Genomic DNA, 19,541 nt, shown 5'->3' on the forward strand with positions numbered 1-19,541 from the left:
AAGACAATTGATATTTTTGAAGCTAATAAGAAGGATATTGTAAATTGAAACGTACTGCTGCCTGGCTTGGCTGTACCTCTCTTAAATTGTATCAGATTTTTCATTCCAATACAAGTCCTGTTTTGTTCAATGTTGCAAATAGTACTTCTAGTTAGATACTAATTATTATGGAAATGATTCAGACAGCAAGATCATAGACAAAAGAACGACGAACGCATGTATTATTGTTATCTGAAAAAGGCAAAGTTGTATGAAGTTATAAATGGCTCAAACTTTGATGTATTAAGTATTTGATGTTGTGGGTTAGTTCAGATCATTACTAGTAGTATCCTCCTACTCCTCCTCACTGCTGTCATTTGCAGTTGCTAGCTTAATCATACTACATTTGAGTGAATTTATACGTCTTTTGTTGTTTGTTGAGACTTGTTATAAGCTTCACAGCTTTGTGATCAAGCCTTGCTCTTGGCATATTGGAAGAGCTAATTTAAAAAGAGATCTCGCAATTCAAGGTTACAACCTAGCCCTCCAACACACAGTATCTCATCATCAATCAATCCAATTGACACCATACTTTCATTTTTGTTTAAATCTATAATATATATATATATAATCGTTTTATTTGATACAAAGAAAATTACTTGCTACGAGCATAGTATTCGTAAGCGAGGGAGTGGAATTCAGGAGGGAAAGGTGAAGGAATCTCTGTACGACCAGGTCTGGAGATGGGTGATCTCAAAAACACAGTTTGACAAGTATTGTAGTTGACTTCGAGATATTCTGGCACAAACAGGAAGGGTTGTGAAAATGGCTTGGGGGTGAAGTCAAGCTCTTGGCCCTTTTCACCCTTCAAAAATTGAATAGCTTGAGGATCCACTGAAATAACATCACCATCCTTGACTTTGTGAGAGGGATAAGCCAACTACACGCAAACGTATTAATGTCTAATCCTCACTATCCCTCTCTTTGTGTTTCTCCAGATCTGACTTACCTTCTTGCCATTGACCAACACCTTACCATGAACACATAATTGACGAGCAGCGTAGATGGAAGGACAGAAATTTGAACGAAAAACGACAAAATCTAAGCGACGTTCCAATTCAGCAAAAGAGAGGACAGCAACAGGGGGATGAGCTTGTCCAGCATCAGCTGAAGAATGAACAGTAGGAAGCTTGGGGTCGAAAAATTTATTCTTGAATTGACGTTCTGTCACTTCATCACCATGGTAAGCACGGGTTTCTCTCTTGGCTACCCATTTTTGCTGGAAAAGTGTCTTGTTGTTAAAGTTGGGGAGTTCTTTGTGTGCGATATTGTACAAGTTGTATTTGTTCCAGGACATACGTCCCAACTTTCTTGATAAACTGTAAATAGGCTTTCTCATTTTTTTTTTACTGTAATGATGGAAAAAAGCAAGGGGATGTGGAGGGGGCCAAGTGCGCTAAAAAGATCGCATCTATTGAACTACCGATGTAATGGGTGTTTGGATTGTCAAGCCATCATGGCTCTCAGTTTGACAGGCTTTACAGTCACCCAGCTCCCAGATCCAGCAGCGATCCTGCAAATGTAAAAATACATTTTGGCTCATGGTTGCAGCTATTTTAGATTTGTGATGAATCAACTTTTTAAAGCGATTGGGGTGCTGTTGATGTTGCTCTGCAGACAAAACGTATTAATGACACATTTGGGACCATTGATGAGATCAGAAACAAAAAGAATCCATGTTACGACATGCTTCCAACTCTGTTGTCTTGAGCGAAGTTTTGCTGTAGTCATGCTAGGTTGAAAAATCAAAATGCTCCGTATTCGAGTGTATTGGTGGCAGTTTTCAGTATATTGTAGTCTGTTTCAAATTTACAAATAAAGTGCCAATCAAGAGGTGTTGGTGGCGATGGCTTTAAGATGATTAAGGAGGCTTACCCTGAGGTTTATAGGGCCAATGAGAGCTCCCACTTGATCCACATATCAATTGGAATCAGAACAAAAGACTATTTATTTTGTTACTATTTGCCCTGTTGGCGTTTTGGTAAAGTACGAAAAATGGCAGGCAGACATAGACGTGCCTACCGAGATGTAGAGCCAAAATACTTCAGCCGACATGCTACAAACAACACTGCCATTGAAACCAGTAGAGCCCGGCTCAATTGCTCAGAATAATGGACATTTTGCTTTTAGAGCTGAAGTTTTTTGCTTTTAATGATGAACGATGAATGAGTGAAAAAATTTTAGAGGGGGGTTTTTTTTTTTGTACAAACGTCAAATACAAGTAATAAAGTGAGTAGAGAAACAGATGCATCAAACGAAAACTATATATAAAAAGACCAGTATGGAGGAGAAGACGAAGCCTTAATGAGACTCTAAATGGGGGGGAATAAAATGCTGTATATACGTAAAGTGCCCTAAACTTCTAAATGGCGTGTTTGATCAGTGGTATCCACTAACTTATCGTCGTCCATTCTGCAGCGCAGTTGAGTTCTTTTCACCTCGTTATACCAGTTGACGGAATACAAGAAGGACACTTCGCCAGCAGCGACCAAGAAGAGAGCCACAGACAAGCCAGTCCATAAGCCCATGAGTGCCCAATTGAGCTTGAAGGTCAAATAAAAGCCGAATGGTAGAGCGATGAGATAGTATGCAATTAGATTGATCCATGCTGCTACACTCTGTCTGCCGAGACCACGAATAACGCCACCGCCGACGGATGCAATACCATCAGTTACTTGAAAAATCGCACACAATGGTAACACCCGAGCTACCATATCAATGACATCAGGATCCGAACTAAACAAATAACCTAAGCGAGTACGAGTGACCAGGAAGAATGTCGAGTTGATCAATCCAAATACGATAGCAAACAAGAGTGCTGTATGAGATGCAATGCGAGCTCTGTAAGAGAAACTGCCGCCGAGTGCATTGCCGACTCGGTTTGTTGCTGCTACTGCGATACCCATGGGTATAGTGTATGTTGCTGAACTAAGTGTCAGTAGAATGCTTTGTGCAGCCAGATCAGTGGTACCCAAATAGCTTGCTGCCAACGACGATACTTCAAATGCTGTCCATTCGGCACAAATAATGACAATACCGCTGCTAGCCAACTTGATAAAAGGCCACCAGCCCTTCAAACATTCACGAGACCATCCTCCCCAGCCTTCGCTGCCTTTGACAAACCTGATGTATGCTAAGAGCAGCAGAAACATGAGCCAGTAGCTGAAACTTGTTGCTAATGGGGCACCGATGAATCCCATACCAAAAGTATAAACAAACATGTAATTCAGGACGAAATTGAGAGGAGCAGTAACCAGCATGGAGTAGGTCGAGGCATGCATGATTCCCTGTGCTTGAAGATATCTCTTTGTCGCTTCGAAAGCAATGTAAGCAGGTGCACCAGGGAGAAGATATCTGAGAAAGAGGCCTGCAAATTCAGCCAGTTCAGGATCCTGATTGAATTTTAGCATGATGGGAGTGGCATTTAGCCATACACAGGCAATGGGAACAAATAACAGCGCCAACACAAGATAAGCCCTTTGTAGATGTACGCCAATGACTGTTTTATCCCTTGCTCCAGTCCATGCTTGGCTACATAAGGTATCTAATGCGGTTGTTGTGCCGTAAGCGATGCTCCACGCAGATACGTTTACAAACATTGAAGCCAGAGCAGAGGCTCCTAATTCCACAGAGCCGAGGTGTCCTAATGTAAAGATACTTGCTAATTGAAACGAGTTCTGTAACAAGTAAGTTCCGATAATGGGCAAGCTGTTGAAAATCAACCATTTGAATTCTTGTTGCACAGTTGTATGATCCTCTAAATGGTCCTGCTGTTTTCCGATCAACGGTGTTGATTCTGTCAATGTAAGCGATACTGACGAAGATGATATGGAGTTCAAGTCGTCAGGTTGTTGCTGTTCTCGTTGGTATATTCGTTTTGACATGTCTCAATTTTTTTTTTGGTATCAAACGAAAAAATTTTGAGAAATGTAAAAAAGTATTGAAAAAAGGAGAAAAAAGATTCGATATTCTGACGGATAGACAAGTCTTTTATATAAAAGAACTGAATACCGAGAAGGCATATCAAGGGAGGAAAAAAAGTGACACAAACGCACTGAGGATTTATACATCCCGAAGCAAACCTAAACGGCTGCACACAAAAGTGTCAAATAAATAGGCAGATCTGTTGATAAAAACATTCGTTTCTGCTTCTCATTTCATTGAAGCTTTGTTATCATCAGTGGTAATGTATCATGGTAGCTAGGACAACCAGTGTGATTTTGTTGTTGCCATGGAGATCATGATCTGATATTCGGACTTTTTTCTGTATTTTTCAACTGGTGTACAATGACATACGAGTACGACATGTCCAATGAAGGATTTGATTCTTTGCCTAAATAGGGAAGATAAAGAGAGGTCCAAAAAGGAGACAGAGAGCGAGGATAGCCTGAACTGTATTAAAGTTCGAACACCATTTAAGTCTAAATGAATTAAACATGAAATCCACCATTTGTTCTTCAAATTGTGTCATTATCTGAAATGTAGAGTGTGTATTTGTAACATGGCTGTAGAGATGTTTCATAAAGCAGGTTTTAGGATGGTTCATAGGAATGGGACACAAGAGAAAAGTGACGCAGCTTACTAAATACATTTAAACGCATTAAATAAAAGTTGTATTTGCATTTCTTCTTCATCCAGTACAAATGATGGTTGATTGCTGCGTTATTTTGCTTACCTTGCTATTTCCGCCTCTTGGTGTGTTGATGATGTTTGGATGTGGTGCTGATCTTTGTATCAATCTGTAACGTATCTCGCACATTGTTTGTTTTTTTTTTCTGTAGAAAATAGCTCATTTATCCTTCTTTTTACAGATGTTTAACATTTCTAGGCTATCTTCCAGGTATGTAAACATACACATCAAATCAAACATGCATGATTTACAGTTCAGTAAATAGGTCATATCCATGCATTTTATTTGATGGTTACTCGACCGAATAAACCTCCTAGACAAAGTATATATCAGCAAGTGCCACCATCTGGCCCTCAAAGTAGACCTCCTCATGGCTATTCGTATGGACCTCCACAGCCCTACTCTCCAGGCCCATCTCAAGGCTATGCTCCACCTCCACAAAGCTACCCTCCCGCTCCACAAGGGTATCCTCCCGCTCCACAAACCTACAAGCCAAGCCCAAACAAGAATGATTCCTCTTTTAGCAGCCAGCAAAATCCTCAACAACCTCCACCCCCTTACAAGTAAAATAAACTTAAGCTTGGTGTTACAGTAGAGCATGAAGCACAGACCGACTTTATTATTGTTTTCATGCAGCAGCAGATCTCTGTCTGTTTTGGTTGTTGTTTTTCTGAAACAATGATGTGCTTGTCCCGGCTGCAACAGATCGCATGCTTGCTTTTTTGACAACCTTGTTACGCTCCACTAGATAATCTGAATAATCCCTCCATAGCTTGCGCGGGAACAACACTACTTTTTTGCCCCACTTCAGAATGTAAATGACGATCCAAACTACTAATGCAAACACTAAAAGTAGCAAGCGTGAGTGTGGCGTACAGTTACTTTGTTATTCACGGCACATTACATGTCAGCAGATAGGATAGCAGCGCATAGCCTGTGTCCAGCCAAGGATTCTTGGCTCTTTTGGACAGAATGGACTCAATGTCGACCTCAAGTTTCTTGAGCTAAGTTCTCGCGGTATAAGCGACTGACACATGATATGACAAAACAGCCACTTACCGCTGAATAATGTGACTCAGGAATGTCTTTGATATACGTCTCCATTCGATTTCTAAAGTCATCCATATCTACTTGGACATCATTCACCAGATCCTCTGTATTCTGTAGTGATGATTTGAATTCAACTAATTCTGCTTCGAGTGATTTAATTAAACAGCTGATCTCTTCTTGGCGATACGTGAATGGGTCGCTTGTTTTCACTTCTGTATGCTCAATGTACATGGATTGGGCATGTCTATTGAACGAACTTCGATGCGATAGCATTTCTCGCGTGGGTCGAAGGATAACGCCTGACGATGATGATGAAGAGGAGTCGGTAGATACAAATGAGGAGCCTGAGGATGATGATGTATAGGATATGGAGTCGGGATCTTCGGTGGTATATGGCGTAAATGAAGGTTGGGAATATGTGCGTGAAAGTTTGGGTATTTCATTGTTATGGCGCTGGTATAAATTGAGAGATTCCATGGTGCTGATGTGGTCCTGGAGAAAGCTCTACAAGGTACAGTAGTTAGCATTGAAAGATGAATAATATACACTACCAGCCTACATTTGATTCCTTTTTAAAAGCGTCCAGTATGACCAGTCTGCTCTGTATGTTCTGGAGTACGGTATCAAGCTCCTCTGCTTCGTTGTTCATGTCCATATCGCTATTCTGGTCCCCAAACATAGATACATGTAGATCAAGCAAAGGTCCTTGATCTGGAGGATCTTCTGATGATAGTTGTATCAGTTTTATGAATTCAATGTTGTCTGACAGTGATGTTGATAATATGGCTATATCCCTCACTGGATTGTTTCTGTAGTTGATCTTTTCGTACTCGCCCACTATCAGATCTCGATAATAAACTACATTTTTGTTGCTATTGTCATCTTCATCGATATCTTCTTCTTCTTCCTCATCATCATAATAGTCATCTTCGTCACCATCTTCATGCATGAAGCTGCTGGTATTATCACTGCTGCTGGCCAGGCTACTTCCTTTTCTAAACTTGACAACCATCCGCTTCCGTTCTACCTTGCCCTTATGTTCATAAGCATCAATCAAGCCTTTCACTTCAGTTGGTAGTGTAAAGTAGTCAAATTTCATGGTGATGATCTCCTCTTTCTCTTGATCATCATCTTGCTCTTCAGGCTGCCGTTTCTCAATGACTGCATGTGTTTGATCTCTCTCTTCACCGAGCCCCTCGTTTGATACATGCAAAAAAAGGTCTGGTCTTTCTTCATGCACGTCCCTCTTGGCTTCACCCAACACAGCCTCCTCCCGTGTGTCCACTTGAGCATTGATGTGATTATCAGCTGAATGCCTGCGACTCTCTGGCTCTGATACCTCTGACTCCTTTTGCAGATTTGATGCTTTCTTGTGTCCAAATTTGATATCAGATAGAGGCGTAATGTTGATTGAATGTATGCGGGAAAGCACATTGTCTTCCTTGGGGTTTTTCTGATAGAATTCGTCCACAATGGATGCTGCAGCTGATTTGCTTGTGTCCTTCTTCTTTCGATGTAACCAGGAAGAACGTTTCTGCTCTTGAACAGGTTCTAATGAGGATGAAAGACTGCTTTTAGAAGATGAACTTGTGATGAGATCGGGTGATGTGGTGATAACAGGCAACTCTGTGGGTGCACCAGTAGCTGTAGGTGGAGAGGTGGTGGGCATTTCTAGCGGTTTTTGGGTGGTGGATGCGGGTTCTGAGGTATGTCGATGGTGGTTCTTGTTCTTGCTTTTTGATGTTGATGCCTGTGGAGTCACTTCAGGTAATCTCGCTGTCATTTCAGTCAGTTTGAATATATCCTCCACAGACACAGCGCCCAAGACATCTACCCAACATCATCAATACATTACTCATCAGTGATGTGTATCTACAAATACCTTTCTGCGATAGTTCTTTTGCCTGCTTTCGGTGATGCGATTTCTTTTCTAGTGAACGAGAGGGATTCACCTGTACGCCAGATGATTCTAGCCAACCTCTTGAATTAGCGTCGTTCAATTTGAAGGAATCATTAGTGCTGTTATTAGACGTATTGATATTGAGAGCAGCAGATGTTGAAGCAGATGACGATGATTGGCTTCGTGAATGATGCTTTTTTGCTGGTGTTAGCTTGCTCTGCTGTTGGCTAGCATCTTTGGACGACTTTGTGAACATCGTTTTCGTTAATCAAGAGGAAAGAATGAAAGAGGTTACTTTATTTAGGTCGTTGAAATTAAATTGGAGTGCAAGAGAGATCATTGGCTGGATCATGCAATGAAGTTTAGAGAGTAGAGTCTGATATCATCAGAAGCACTTTAACGTATGCATAATAAAATGCATCTTTGCTGATTAAATAGGGCTGGATGTTCCATGTCTAAACCTAATTTATTTATGTCTATATACAAGAACATCAAGCATCACAATTTGCATAAAGTTTATGAAATACCTTCTGTTAAAATCAAATCAAAATTGCCATGCCTCCTATTCAAGCTAGAAACTGTGTGGCCTGTAGAGTTACTCTTCCTGAAGATTTCAATTTTCGAAAATGTGATTTATGTCGAGTAAATTGAGAAATTTGATAAATATATCAAAAGAAATGAAAAAGAACTGCATTGAGATCACCGAGAGCACCTGCCGCTTTCATTTCAGAGCTAAGAAGAATGCGACCTCATTATCTCCAAGAACATAATAATGCATCTAATTCAACACTTGATAGCATTAGTTTATAGGGAGGATTTACCGTATCGAAGCAAAGGTGCAAAGCCTATGACAACTAAGCATCTAATACAGCATTAGGCGACATTGATGATTTGAAATGTCTACGGCGACAGCCCGCAGGGTGACACCGTCGTTGAGCGTAGCGAGATTGCATCTAATTCAGCATTTGGTAACATTGACCTATAAGGGGGTTTTACCATAGCAAGGCGAAGGTGCAAAACCGTAGTATTCAAGCAGCAAATTTATATTTTCATTTCCATTGTTAATAAGCTTACCAGCAACATATCGCATCAACATTTGCATAGATCAGTTTTACCAAAATCACTATGCATCCTATTCGAATTAAGAATTGCATAGGCTGCCAAACTGCCCTTCCAGAAGATTTCAGCTACCAAAGATGTGTTTCATGCCGTGTAAACAAAAGCTATAAAGCAAAAATACAACCAAATTGGACGATTTTCAAACCTTTATATCTTGACATATAGGCCTTCCTGAGCTGCCGGAATAACGCCAAACAATTGTGATTGAGTAGTAGTAACTTCCTGACACCTTTGCTCAACTTTTTGGGCCAAAAAAAAATATGGCCAAAAATCGACCAAAAAGCATGAGGCATCCCTCATGATTTTCATCGAAAATCAAACGATCGCATTTTTCACCTTGAAAATGAAGACTTTTGCTATGGTATATATCAAATCAAAACGTTTCTCTCAATCCAAAGCAACCTCTGTGTTGAGTCTGTAGCGGTTGCGGACATTCAGTAACTCAGCAAGAGTCGGATCATGATTTACATTGTTTCTCACTGTCTACATTAGGACATTAGGTTCGACACAGAAGTGAATCATATAATCGATTATGATGGTCTCTGATAGTGAAGGATAATGATGGCTACAGATCGTATCATCATGGCTGATTGAACGAATCAGATCCTTCAATTGACTGATATTAGATAAACATGATACGATGTATTGACTCAGTTGAAACAACAAGATAGATTGATGATTCATCAGTAATGATCTCTTATAAATAGGATGTGTTTGAATCAGTTAATAAATCTAGAAGTTTTTCGTATCTGGTTACTTTTTATAGTCTTCCTTTTTTGAAATCTATCTTAATTTGTTAATACTGTATCTTTGAATACAACATTTTTTTTAACCGTGTAATCCGGATCACTATTGATTTTATACTACAACCGTTTACTCCATTTTATCTCAAATGTCTCAAGAACATACTACTGTTGCTGTTAATCCTGCTGGCTCCTTGGAAAACGCAATTGCGGATTTGCGTGAAGAAGTTCGTGGTCTGGCTGTCGAAATTTCGAAGGCTGGCGGTCAGCCAGAAAAGGAGGTGGAACCCCTACGTCTTTTGCTGGGCAAAAGGGCTGCTGACTTGCAATCTCTGTTGGATCTGGTTGTCTTGACATCAGATGGATCTGGATTGCCTCCTGGTTTTTCTTCGTTGCGCTCTGCTGCCAAGGCTGTCAACTCTTTTGTACCTGACGGTCTTCCCTTGTTCCAATGGACCGGCCTGATTAGGGATAGTAACAGGGAAAGTTTTCCGAATGTTGAAGCATGTATTCGTCGGTTTGAGGATGTACTCATCTCTCATGAAATGAGCCTTGACACCGACTGGTCCCGCTTGTTGCCCCGTTGCTTAGGTATTGACCTGCGTAACTGGCTGAATGAATTTGTCGAAGGACAAGGGGATGCGCAGATCTCTTGGTCCGCTGTGAAGAAGGCGATCATCTCTCGTTACGGTGTTCCTAGGGAGCAAAGTTGGTTTGCTCGGATCCGTGAATTCTTGGCTTGCACGAAGCAAGACAGTGAGTCTGTTGACTCCTTCCTGGAACGGTTTAAGGGTTTGAGAGCAAGATCCGAGGTGTCTGACAAGCATGTGGCTGCTCTGGTGTTCTTCGATGCGTTCCCGAATTCTGTTTCTCGCTTGCTTACTGTAGCAATGAGCCAAGCTTCCGAAACTTCGTTCTATGATATCGACTATATGTCTTCTGTGGCCCGCCGTCTGGATGCGACTATTGAGAAGAAGGTCGGTAAGGGTGTTGATCGCTTGGGCTCTCGCAAGAGAGAAGCGGATGCTTCACACCTTCCAGTATCCAATGAGGCTAAGAAGTCAAGATGGTACGAGGAACCGAGTTCTTCTGGTGCTCGTGGGGCTTCTTCGCGTCGTTCTAATTCTGGTGTCAGGGATCCTTGGGTTTCGAAGTTTGGCAAGACCATGGCTCAACATCGTGCGGAGCAATCGTGCAAGGAATGCAATGGACACTACGGAAAGGGCCATTCGTGTGCCAACGGTGGTTCTTCTGGTCCTACGAAGACTGTTCGCATGATGACGAAGCGTCCAACAGTACAATCCATGGTGAACAAGGCTTTGGCGTCTGAGGCTGGTGCTGCCGTACTTCGGGAAAAGAGCAGGGAGATCAATGCCTGTTCCGCTGCGTCTTCGGTTGCTGCTTCTGTCGTTGCTGCTTCTGTTCCCGTGCGGGATGAAGTTAGTCCTGGTTTGTCTTCTGTTCAGGAGACTGAGAACACTGAGGTTGACTCTGATGTGGAAATGTCGGAATCAGATGGTCATACTATCACCGATGCTGAGGACCTGTGTGGTCGAGCTCAGGCTTCGATTGTTGATGGTATGGACAGTGTTTCTGTGTCTGATGTTGACTTGGTGCAGAATTTGTCTGCTCAAGAATGTAAGTTTGATGCTGTATTTAGTGCACCTCCTACATTGCGTTCCAATGCCATTTGTGTTCCAATTGTGGTACAAAATGTCATTTGTTTCGGCATCGTAGACACTGGTGCGACTTTTAGTTGCATTACTGACGAGTTTTTCGATCATCTAGGAGGTCGTACTCATTCTGGTTTTGAAGCTGCTGCTGCTGACAGTATTGTACAGTTGGCACATGAAGCGACTACCGTTCCTCGTGTTGGTTCTGTGGTCTTGAATGTTACTTATAATAAAGTTGTTAGTTCACATTCATTTGAAGTTTTTACATTTTATTCGGAAGAAAATGTACATGTGTTATTGGGAATGGATGTTCTCTCTAAGATTGGTATTGGTATTAGTGGTTTAGTGAGTCAGCATGATTTTCAGACTGGGCCCAGAAAGCCAGATCCTGTTGACGACTCGATTGAACCTAATCACCATCCATTTGGTAGTGATAAGGAACGTGCTCCTTACGTTAGGCTATTGAATGAACTGTTATTGGAGAATTCGCAAATTGACATGAGAAATACTCAGTGTAATTTGCCTGATTCTGTTATCAAGCTGGATACTAAGCCTGGCTGTGTTGCCTATCGTGCTCAATATCCACTTGCGGAGGCCTATAGGGATGCTGTTAATAAACAGATCCAAGTGTGGCTTGATGAAGGCGTTATCGAACGATCGGCGAGTCATACCCGCTTCAATCATCCGTTGTTGGTGGTGAAGAAGAAAGATTCGAATGGCAATTATGACATGTCTAAGCCTCGTGTGGTGTTAGATGTCCGTAAGTTGAATTCGATTTTGGAGGTTGATGACAAACAACAGTTGCCGTTGATTTCATCTATTCATCAGAATATTGGGAATAAAACGATTCATACTTGTCTGGATATCCATGCTTGTTTTACCAGTTTTGGATTGGATCCCTCGCAAGCTCATAAGGTTTCGTTTACTTCGCCGTTTAGCAATACTCAGTACACCTTTCGGAAGGCTGCGTACGGTATTCGTCATGTTGGTTCAGTAGTTGTTCGTACATTGCAGAATCTGTTGTCAGATCTGAATACGTCCAATGCTGCTACTCCCAATTCTACCAAGGATGACCAGTCAGTGTTCTGCTACGTTGATGATATAATCTGTAGTACCTCGGGTAGCTTGGAAAATCACTTTAAACTTGTTGCTGAAGTGATTCGTCGTTTGACAAAGGCTAATCTGGTTTTGAATCCAGAGAAGGTGGTCTTTGCTCAGAGAAGCATTTACCTTTTAGGATGGAGTGTAATTGATGGCAAGTTAGTCCCTGATGGAAGAAAACTTACCAATATCATGCAGTGGCCTCCTATTAAGACTGGTAGACAGCTTGCTTCGTTTCTGGGTCTGATGTCCTATTTCCGATCTTCTATTCCGATGTATTCTCGCTTAACGGGTGATCTCGACTCGTTGAAGCAGTGTAAAGATTTGTCGAAGGTCTGGACGGCAAGACATGACAGAACTATTGCAAATTTGAAGGATGCACTTACCAATGCGTTGGTTATGTCCACCCCTGATTTCTCATGTCGATTTCATTTAGCTACTGATGCTAGTCTCACTGCAATTGGTGGTTTGTTGTACCAAGTGATTCAGAATGAAATTCGGTATATTGGTTTGGTATCGCGTAAACTCTCTCCTTCTAAACGCAATTACAGTACTACGAAACGTGAGCTTTTGGGAATTTGTTATTCATTAGAAAAGTTTCATCGGTTTCTGTATATGAGTCGGTTTACCCTGCACACGGATCACAAGAGTTTGATCTATTTGAATACGCAAGAGATTCCTAATGCGTTGATGCTTGGGTGGTGGGAGAACATCTTTTCTTACACTTTTGACATTGTTCACTTACCTGGTGTTTTGAATGTCATTCCTGATGCTTTATCTCGGCTGTATGAAGATGACGATGCTTCCGCACGCCATCTTCTGGGGGGCAGGTACTATGCTGATGGAGGTGAAAGGTTGAAGCAGAAGAGAAAGATGGGTTCTAAGTTGAAATCTACCACACCAACTGTTCAAATGAAACGTATTCCTGTTCGAATTACTCGTGTTTTACGAAAGGATACTAGTATTGGTGATGATGGCCTGGTTGATGTGAAGCATTCTTCGATGAAAGCTAGCACCTCATCAGCTGCCTCGTCAAAGCAACAACAAGAGTTAATTTTACGTACTATGAAGTTTCGCGATTATGTTACCCCACCTGCTACTGAACGAGATAATATGATTATTTCTCAACATTTGGTCGGTCATTTCGGAATCAACCATGTTGAAACTGCTATTCATCATGAAGGATTCCATTGGACTAACATTCGTAAGGATATTGAACGTATCTTGGGGGATTGTATTGAATGTAACAAGTTCAACATTGCTCGAGAAGGTTATCATCCTTTCCGAAGTGCCAAAGCTGATCAACCTTTGGATCATTGGTGTATGGATCTTGGTGATATGGGTGTCACAAGTTCATTCGGTAGCAACTTCATATTCGTAATGACGGATATTTATAGTCGATTTACGGTCATTCGCTGCATTCCAGATAAGCATGCTACTACTATCGCTCGTGAATTACTTCAGGTTTTTTCTCTTTTCGGTTGGCCAAAGATCTTGACATCTGATAGAGGAAAGGAATTCATCAATGAGGTTGTAGAAGCTATGGTCGAGATCAGTGGTATTGACAGACGTCTCTCGTTAGCATGGAACCCGTTGGGTAACAGTGTTGCGGAGAGTTGGATTAAACTTGCAAAGTCGACAACAGTTAAGTTGCTTAAAGGAAAACGTGATCAGTGGGAACACTATATTCCTTGGGTTAATTATTGTCTGAATGTCAAGTATGCTAGATTGCACAAGTCTCGTCCTTATACGATTTTGTTTAATCGCCAACCTAATGGTTTGACGGATTATTCAAAGGTAGACTTGACTCGTAGTTACGATGTAGTGGATCAGAAGAAGATTGATGAGAAGTATAGCTTCGTTCAAAATGTTCTTATTCCAGCTATCTCGAAACGTATTTTAGAGACTCAGAAGAAGGATCATGCCAATTTTGCTAAGAAGCACAAGATCATCGAGAAGCCTTATCCCGTTGGGAGTAAGGTGATGGTAGTGAATGAGAATAAGAGCAACGAGTTGGATGTTCGATATGAGGGTCCCTATTTGATCAACGGAATTACTAGCAAAGGCTCGTACGTTCTGATGGATCGTACAGGTAATCTCCTGAGTTATGATGTACCTACGCATAAATTAGTGTATAATGCTGCGGCTAATGCTACGCTAACTTCTAAAGAGGACTTTATTCGCGAACATCAAGAGATTCAAGCGGTTATCAACCATAGAGGCTCACCGGGCAAGTATAAATACTTGGTGCAGTGGAAAGGATTTGATGAACCTACTTGGGAACCTATTGAACATTTCAACTCTACTGAATGTATTGAATTATATTGGGGTAGAAGGAATGGTGCAAAGGCTGTTGGCAAGCGCAAGATTGCTCCTGCAACAGTAAATCAGAATAAGGCTGCTACTCGTCCTCAGAAGAAACGTGGTAGACCAGCTAAGAATCGGTCTTAATGGCTGAATGGTATGATGTCTGATCTAGTCTTTTTACCTTATTGTATATTTTTGTCCTTTCAGAGGTTTTTAAAGGTTTTTTAATGACGGATGCTGCCCATATCATTTTGGTGGAATATTGTATATATATTGTATTTGTATGTTATCTAATATCGTTATTTATGATGTGCTGTAATTAGAGATTATGGTATGTAACAATGGTATATCCTGATCCTGGTTGGGGGCTGTTGAGTCTGTAGCGGTTGCGGACATTCAGTAACTCAGCAAGAGTCGGATCATGATTTACATTGTTTCTCACTGTCTACATTAGGACATTAGGTTCGACACAGAAGTGAATCATATAATCGATTATGATGGTCTCTGATAGTGAAGGATAATGATGGCTACAGATCGTATCATCATGGCTGATTGAACGAATCAGATCCTTCAATTGACTGATATTAGATAAACATGATACGATGTATTGACTCAGTTGAAACAACAAGATAGATTGATGATTCATCAGTAATGATCTCTTATAAATAGGATGTGTTTGAATCAGTTAATAAATCTAGAAGTTTTTCGTATCTGGTTACTTTTTATAGTCTTCCTTTTTTGAAATCTATCTTAATTTGTTAATACTGTATCTTTGAATACAACACTCTGAAACCACTTTTATGAGGTTTTCATATGCAAAATCTGGCTATTTTCGCTAAAAACCTTATTTCATATTTTACCAAATTTCTCAACAATTTCATTCAAAACACCTATTACAATTAGTACCATTGGAAGCGCCTTGAAAAGTAATCCAAGAATGCATTAGGAAGCTTAGGGCGATCATTACAATTCACATAGTCGAGCATCATAGAATAGATTAAAAAAGTCGAAAAAAGACAATATCTGGCCAATCTCGAACAGAAAAAATAAGCTGAGCCTGAATCGATTTTGGCGGCGGCATTGCTGCTGGCTGGCCCAAATGCCTTTCTGATAAGGACAATGATGATGACAATGGTGATTGCGATGCTGATCAAATAGAAATTATGGTGTTAAAAGAACATTTGCTTAAGCCAAACATATCTTCTTCTTGGGAGTTTTTCCCCATAAAGGCGTCTTATGCAATGGCAATATCTCAAAAACGTCGCAGTAAATCTTACACAAGTCCTGTATTCACTTATGGCCAGCTTTAGGTCGCCATCCCAAAAGCAGCATCAATAAATGGACACCTCCCCTTCCTAGCTCTAATATATTCTTTCTTTTACTGTCAATTGATTGTTTAAGATCTACTTGACATCACTGTTTTGAAATGTCTTCGGTGAGAGCCCACAGGGCGATACCGTCATTGAGCGCAGCGAGATAGATCGGCTAGTCTATTAAAGACTCTACTGTTTTGAAATCATCGCCCTCAACTTACTATAGGGCATATTCTTGATAGTTCTGCTAATCAGGCTTGTTTCATACAACACCCTCAAGAAAAACACACCAAGCTTTGTCAGGAAGCCTCTTTTGAACTGCAATTAATTTTCAGGGACGAATATTGCAAGCTCTAGTATCTTTGAAATCAAGCGCTTGAAGATGCCTTGCAGCATTTGGACATTTTGTTTTGAGAAGACTGATGAACAGTTGAATAAGTTTGTAGTTCTTTGCATCTGATCTTTTATCTATCTTGACGATTCTGGTAGCAAGCATCATTTCATCATGCGACTTGAATACCCAGTATAGATTTTCTCGCCACAAGTAAGGCTTGTCATATTTAAACTTTAGTGAATCCAATTAAAAACTAAATAAGATATGCAGTAAGTATAGTATCGTTGAGTTTATGTCAAAGGCCATTTCGAGATATGTATTATATATATTTGTGTTATATCCTCCCACAGATGTGCGTCTCTCAAGATAATGAGTGTTTTACAGAAAATATGATACATCGTTCACTCATGAAGCTGACTCAGGGCCCAAGATTTGGCCTTGCAGCAAAAGTCAGTGCCTACAGAACCTTGTGGAATTCAGTAGTGATGTATATACAAGAGCTATAGCTTTGAAGCAAACGATGCTTGATTTTGTAAAAGAGCTAAATGCACATCATACACAACGCTTGAGCAAGTGTGATGGGTATTATATTTTTTTTTTAAAAATACTCGATGAGTACCTAGTCTCATTGCTACAGCCAGCTACGTAATAATCTTCCAATGTTTGTGAACCTGTTTTTTTTTGTTGATTTTGCAACTAAAATTTCCCGTAGCAATGATATAAAGTTAGAGTTTTTGATGAGAGATGTTTTGCTATATTTCCATATACAGTTCTTTTTTTTTTTTTTTTTTTTTTTTTTTTTACTATTTCATCAAGCGCACACCATCGCACAGGCAGGAAGCAATAAACGGATGCTATTTGAGACACCTATCATCGTAGTTTTCTTTTCCTTCTTCTTGAGTTACAAATACATCTTGATTCTTGTGGCATTCATGGCCGCTGTCAAAAGAAGAAAAAACAAGAAAGCTAATAATGGCACCATCAACGGTGCTGCTGGAAAGGAGCTTCCCGAAGACATCATGGCTGATTCGGGCCTTCTCTTTATCGAACCAAAAGTATTTTACAGACGTAAACGATTCAACTTTATTGTAGGTGTCTCGGTGGGTCTGCTCGCCATGTACGCTGCTTCGACCACACCTGTCGCTCAAACGCATCTCAACCATTTCCAAGACTATGTTATGTTGCAATTGGCAGACATTGACTTGGCCAACATGTTGCCCCAGTCTTACATGGTGGATGAATTTTTGGGCAACTTTACAAACCTGCTGAAACCCACGCCTGCTACAGAGATTTCGTTCATGCCAGCAGCTGAATACAAGTAACGAGTACATCATCAATGAATTGCTACGAAAAACTAACCAGATACTATAGAGATCAACTAGGTTTGAAGCCCCATTTTCCTGTTGTCATGATACCCGGTGTCGTATCTTCTGGTCTCGAGAGTTGGTCTACAGAGGTAGCGTCTCGAAAATACTTCCGCAAGAGAATGTGGGGATCCATGAGTAAGCGATTGATAAATGAAGAGTGTTTGGCCCCTCACTAAGACTCCAATAGACATGGTGAGATCTGTATTACTAGACAAAGAGGATTGGATGAAGAACCTCATGCTGGATCCTCACACGGGTTTAGACCCTCCAGGCTGCAAAATTAGAGCTGTGCAGGGCGTAGAGGCAGCAGATTACTTTATTACTGGATACTGGGTGTGGGCTAAAGTGATTGAGAATTTAGCCACCATTGGCTATGATACCAACTCTATGCATTTTGCGTCCTACGATTGGCGTCTAGGATTTGGCAACCTTGAGATTCGCGACCACTACTTTTCTCAGTTAAAAGCCAAGATAGAATTTAGCAAGCTATCCTCGGGTGGGCTTAAATCTGTTATTGTAACACACTCTATGGGTAAGATATAGTATTTGCACCAGTTACCAAACTCTGTTAACTCATTTGACCAGGCGGCTCCATGTTCCCTTACTTTCTCAAGTGGGCCGAGCACCCAGAAGGCGGCAATGGTGGCCCTCATTGGGCGAATGATCACATTGAATCGTTTGTCAACATTGCAGGACCCCTTTTGGGTGTTCCTAAAGCGGTAACCTCGTTGATCTCTGGTGAAACAAGGGATACGATGGCTCTGGGAAGTTTTGGCGCCTTTGTCCTTGAAAAGTTCTTTTCTCGCCGTGAGCGCACTCGCTTACTGCGATCATGGATGGGTGGCTCGAGTCTACTACCAAAGGGCGGCCAAGTCGTATGGGGAAATGGCAAAAGTGCCCCTGATGATCAAGAAGATGAAAAGTATGAGTCGTTTGGCAACATGATTTCGTTTGTGCCTCATCCTGAGGGCATCAATGAAAACTCGACAGAGACGCCCAGCTCTTCTGAAGACCCCCTGATTCGCAATTACACCGTGGATGGCTCTTTTGAGCTGCTGTTGAAGGGTGCCGACGCTAATTTCGGCAAACAATTGCATTCAAACTACTCATTTGGTGTCACAACAGATCCAAAGCAACTGGATAAGAATGAAAATGACCCCACAAAGTGGTCAAACCCATTAGAATCTCGTTTGCCTTATGGTGAGTGTTCTTTCCCCTACATGGATATGATTGCTAACGAACTGGTAGCGCCTGATATGAAAATATACTGTATGTACGGTGTTGGCGTGCCTACTGAGCGTAGTTACTATTACGCAGTAGCTGATGGGCAGTTGGAGGAGGAGTGCACAGATCACAATAGCACAGGTTGCACGCATGAAGTTAACCACGAACATACCGCATCATCTCTTGAAGACGATCTGGAAGTTAAATCAATGAGAGGCCCTCATCTTGTGAGTAGTCAGATCTGCGTGTACATGTGTTGGCACTAATTTTATACCGACAGTATATCGATGCTAATGTCAATGACCCTATTCAACGTATTGAAACTGGTATCCGATTTTCTGATGGCGACGGTACTGTTCCTTTACTATCCTTGGGCTATATGTGTTCTCCATCTGGTGCTTGGACAAAGCATGCCGACCTCTACAACCCTGGACACAGTCCAGTGGTTCTTCGCGAGTACATGAATGAGGTGAGCGTCAGCAAGTTGGATGTACGTGGTGGCTATAAAGCAAGTGATCATGTCGATATTCTTGGGAACTGGGAAATGACTGTAAGTATGCCATTTGCAAAGATAAGATTGTGCTGCTCACCAGTTACGTTTTAGCTGGACCTCCTACAGATTGTGTCTGGAAATGGAGACAATGTTACTCAAAAAATGATCTCGCCCATTGAAGAGCACGCAAAGAAGATTGATCTATATGGTATCAACTAACAATATACTTATAATATTCAATGTAACGT

At 41.2% G+C, this 19,541-nt stretch overlaps 6 protein-coding genes across 6 annotated transcripts; 3 read left to right on the forward strand and 3 right to left on the reverse strand.

The window, feature by feature from the left end:
* Window positions 1-634: 634 nt before the first annotated feature.
* Window positions 635-1,378, reverse strand: DCP2_1 (mRNA-decapping enzyme subunit 2; the record flags this gene model as incomplete). Its single annotated transcript, XM_064819879.1, has 2 exons — window positions 635-919; window positions 989-1,378. 2 exons carry the CDS (start codon window positions 1,376-1,378, stop codon window positions 635-637), a joined length of 675 nt encoding a protein of 224 aa, XP_064683799.1.
* Window positions 1,379-2,393: 1,015 nt separating this feature from the next.
* Window positions 2,394-3,923, reverse strand: DCP2_2 (mRNA-decapping enzyme subunit 2; the record flags this gene model as incomplete). Its single annotated transcript, XM_064819880.1, has 1 exon — window positions 2,394-3,923. The coding sequence occupies one exon, from the start codon at window positions 3,921-3,923 to the stop codon at window positions 2,394-2,396; it is 1,530 nt and encodes a 509-aa protein (XP_064683800.1).
* Window positions 3,924-4,682: 759 nt separating this feature from the next.
* On the forward strand, window positions 4,683-5,236 carry MRF1 (Peptide chain release factor 1, mitochondrial; the record flags this gene model as incomplete). The annotated part of the gene is made up of 3 exons (XM_064819881.1): window positions 4,683-4,780; window positions 4,851-4,879; window positions 4,935-5,236. 3 exons carry the CDS (start codon window positions 4,683-4,685, stop codon window positions 5,234-5,236), a joined length of 429 nt encoding a protein of 142 aa, XP_064683801.1.
* Window positions 5,237-5,297: 61 nt separating this feature from the next.
* ATC70_000466 (uncharacterized protein) lies at window positions 5,298-7,875 on the reverse strand (the record flags this gene model as incomplete). The annotated part of the gene is made up of 5 exons (XM_064819882.1): window positions 5,298-5,515; window positions 5,574-5,673; window positions 5,729-6,223; window positions 6,279-7,549; window positions 7,602-7,875. The coding sequence occupies 5 exons, from the start codon at window positions 7,873-7,875 to the stop codon at window positions 5,298-5,300; spliced, it is 2,358 nt and encodes a 785-aa protein (XP_064683802.1).
* Window positions 7,876-9,630: 1,755 nt separating this feature from the next.
* On the forward strand, window positions 9,631-14,706 carry ATC70_000467 (uncharacterized protein; the record flags this gene model as incomplete). The annotated part of the gene is made up of 1 exon (XM_064819883.1): window positions 9,631-14,706. The coding sequence occupies one exon, from the start codon at window positions 9,631-9,633 to the stop codon at window positions 14,704-14,706; it is 5,076 nt and encodes a 1,691-aa protein (XP_064683803.1).
* Window positions 14,707-17,141: 2,435 nt separating this feature from the next.
* Window positions 17,142-19,512, forward strand: ATC70_000468 (uncharacterized protein; the record flags this gene model as incomplete). The annotated part of the gene is made up of 7 exons (XM_064819884.1): window positions 17,142-17,527; window positions 17,581-17,711; window positions 17,764-18,108; window positions 18,162-18,776; window positions 18,825-19,027; window positions 19,081-19,350; window positions 19,405-19,512. 7 exons carry the CDS (start codon window positions 17,142-17,144, stop codon window positions 19,510-19,512), a joined length of 2,058 nt encoding a protein of 685 aa, XP_064683804.1.
* Window positions 19,513-19,541: the final 29 nt, after the last annotated feature.

This window comes from Mucor velutinosus, assembly GCF_035048745.1.
Source record: "Mucor velutinosus strain NIH1002 chromosome Unknown tig00000041, whole genome shotgun sequence".
Classification (NCBI taxonomy): Eukaryota; Fungi; Mucoromycota; class Mucoromycetes; order Mucorales; family Mucoraceae; genus Mucor; species Mucor velutinosus.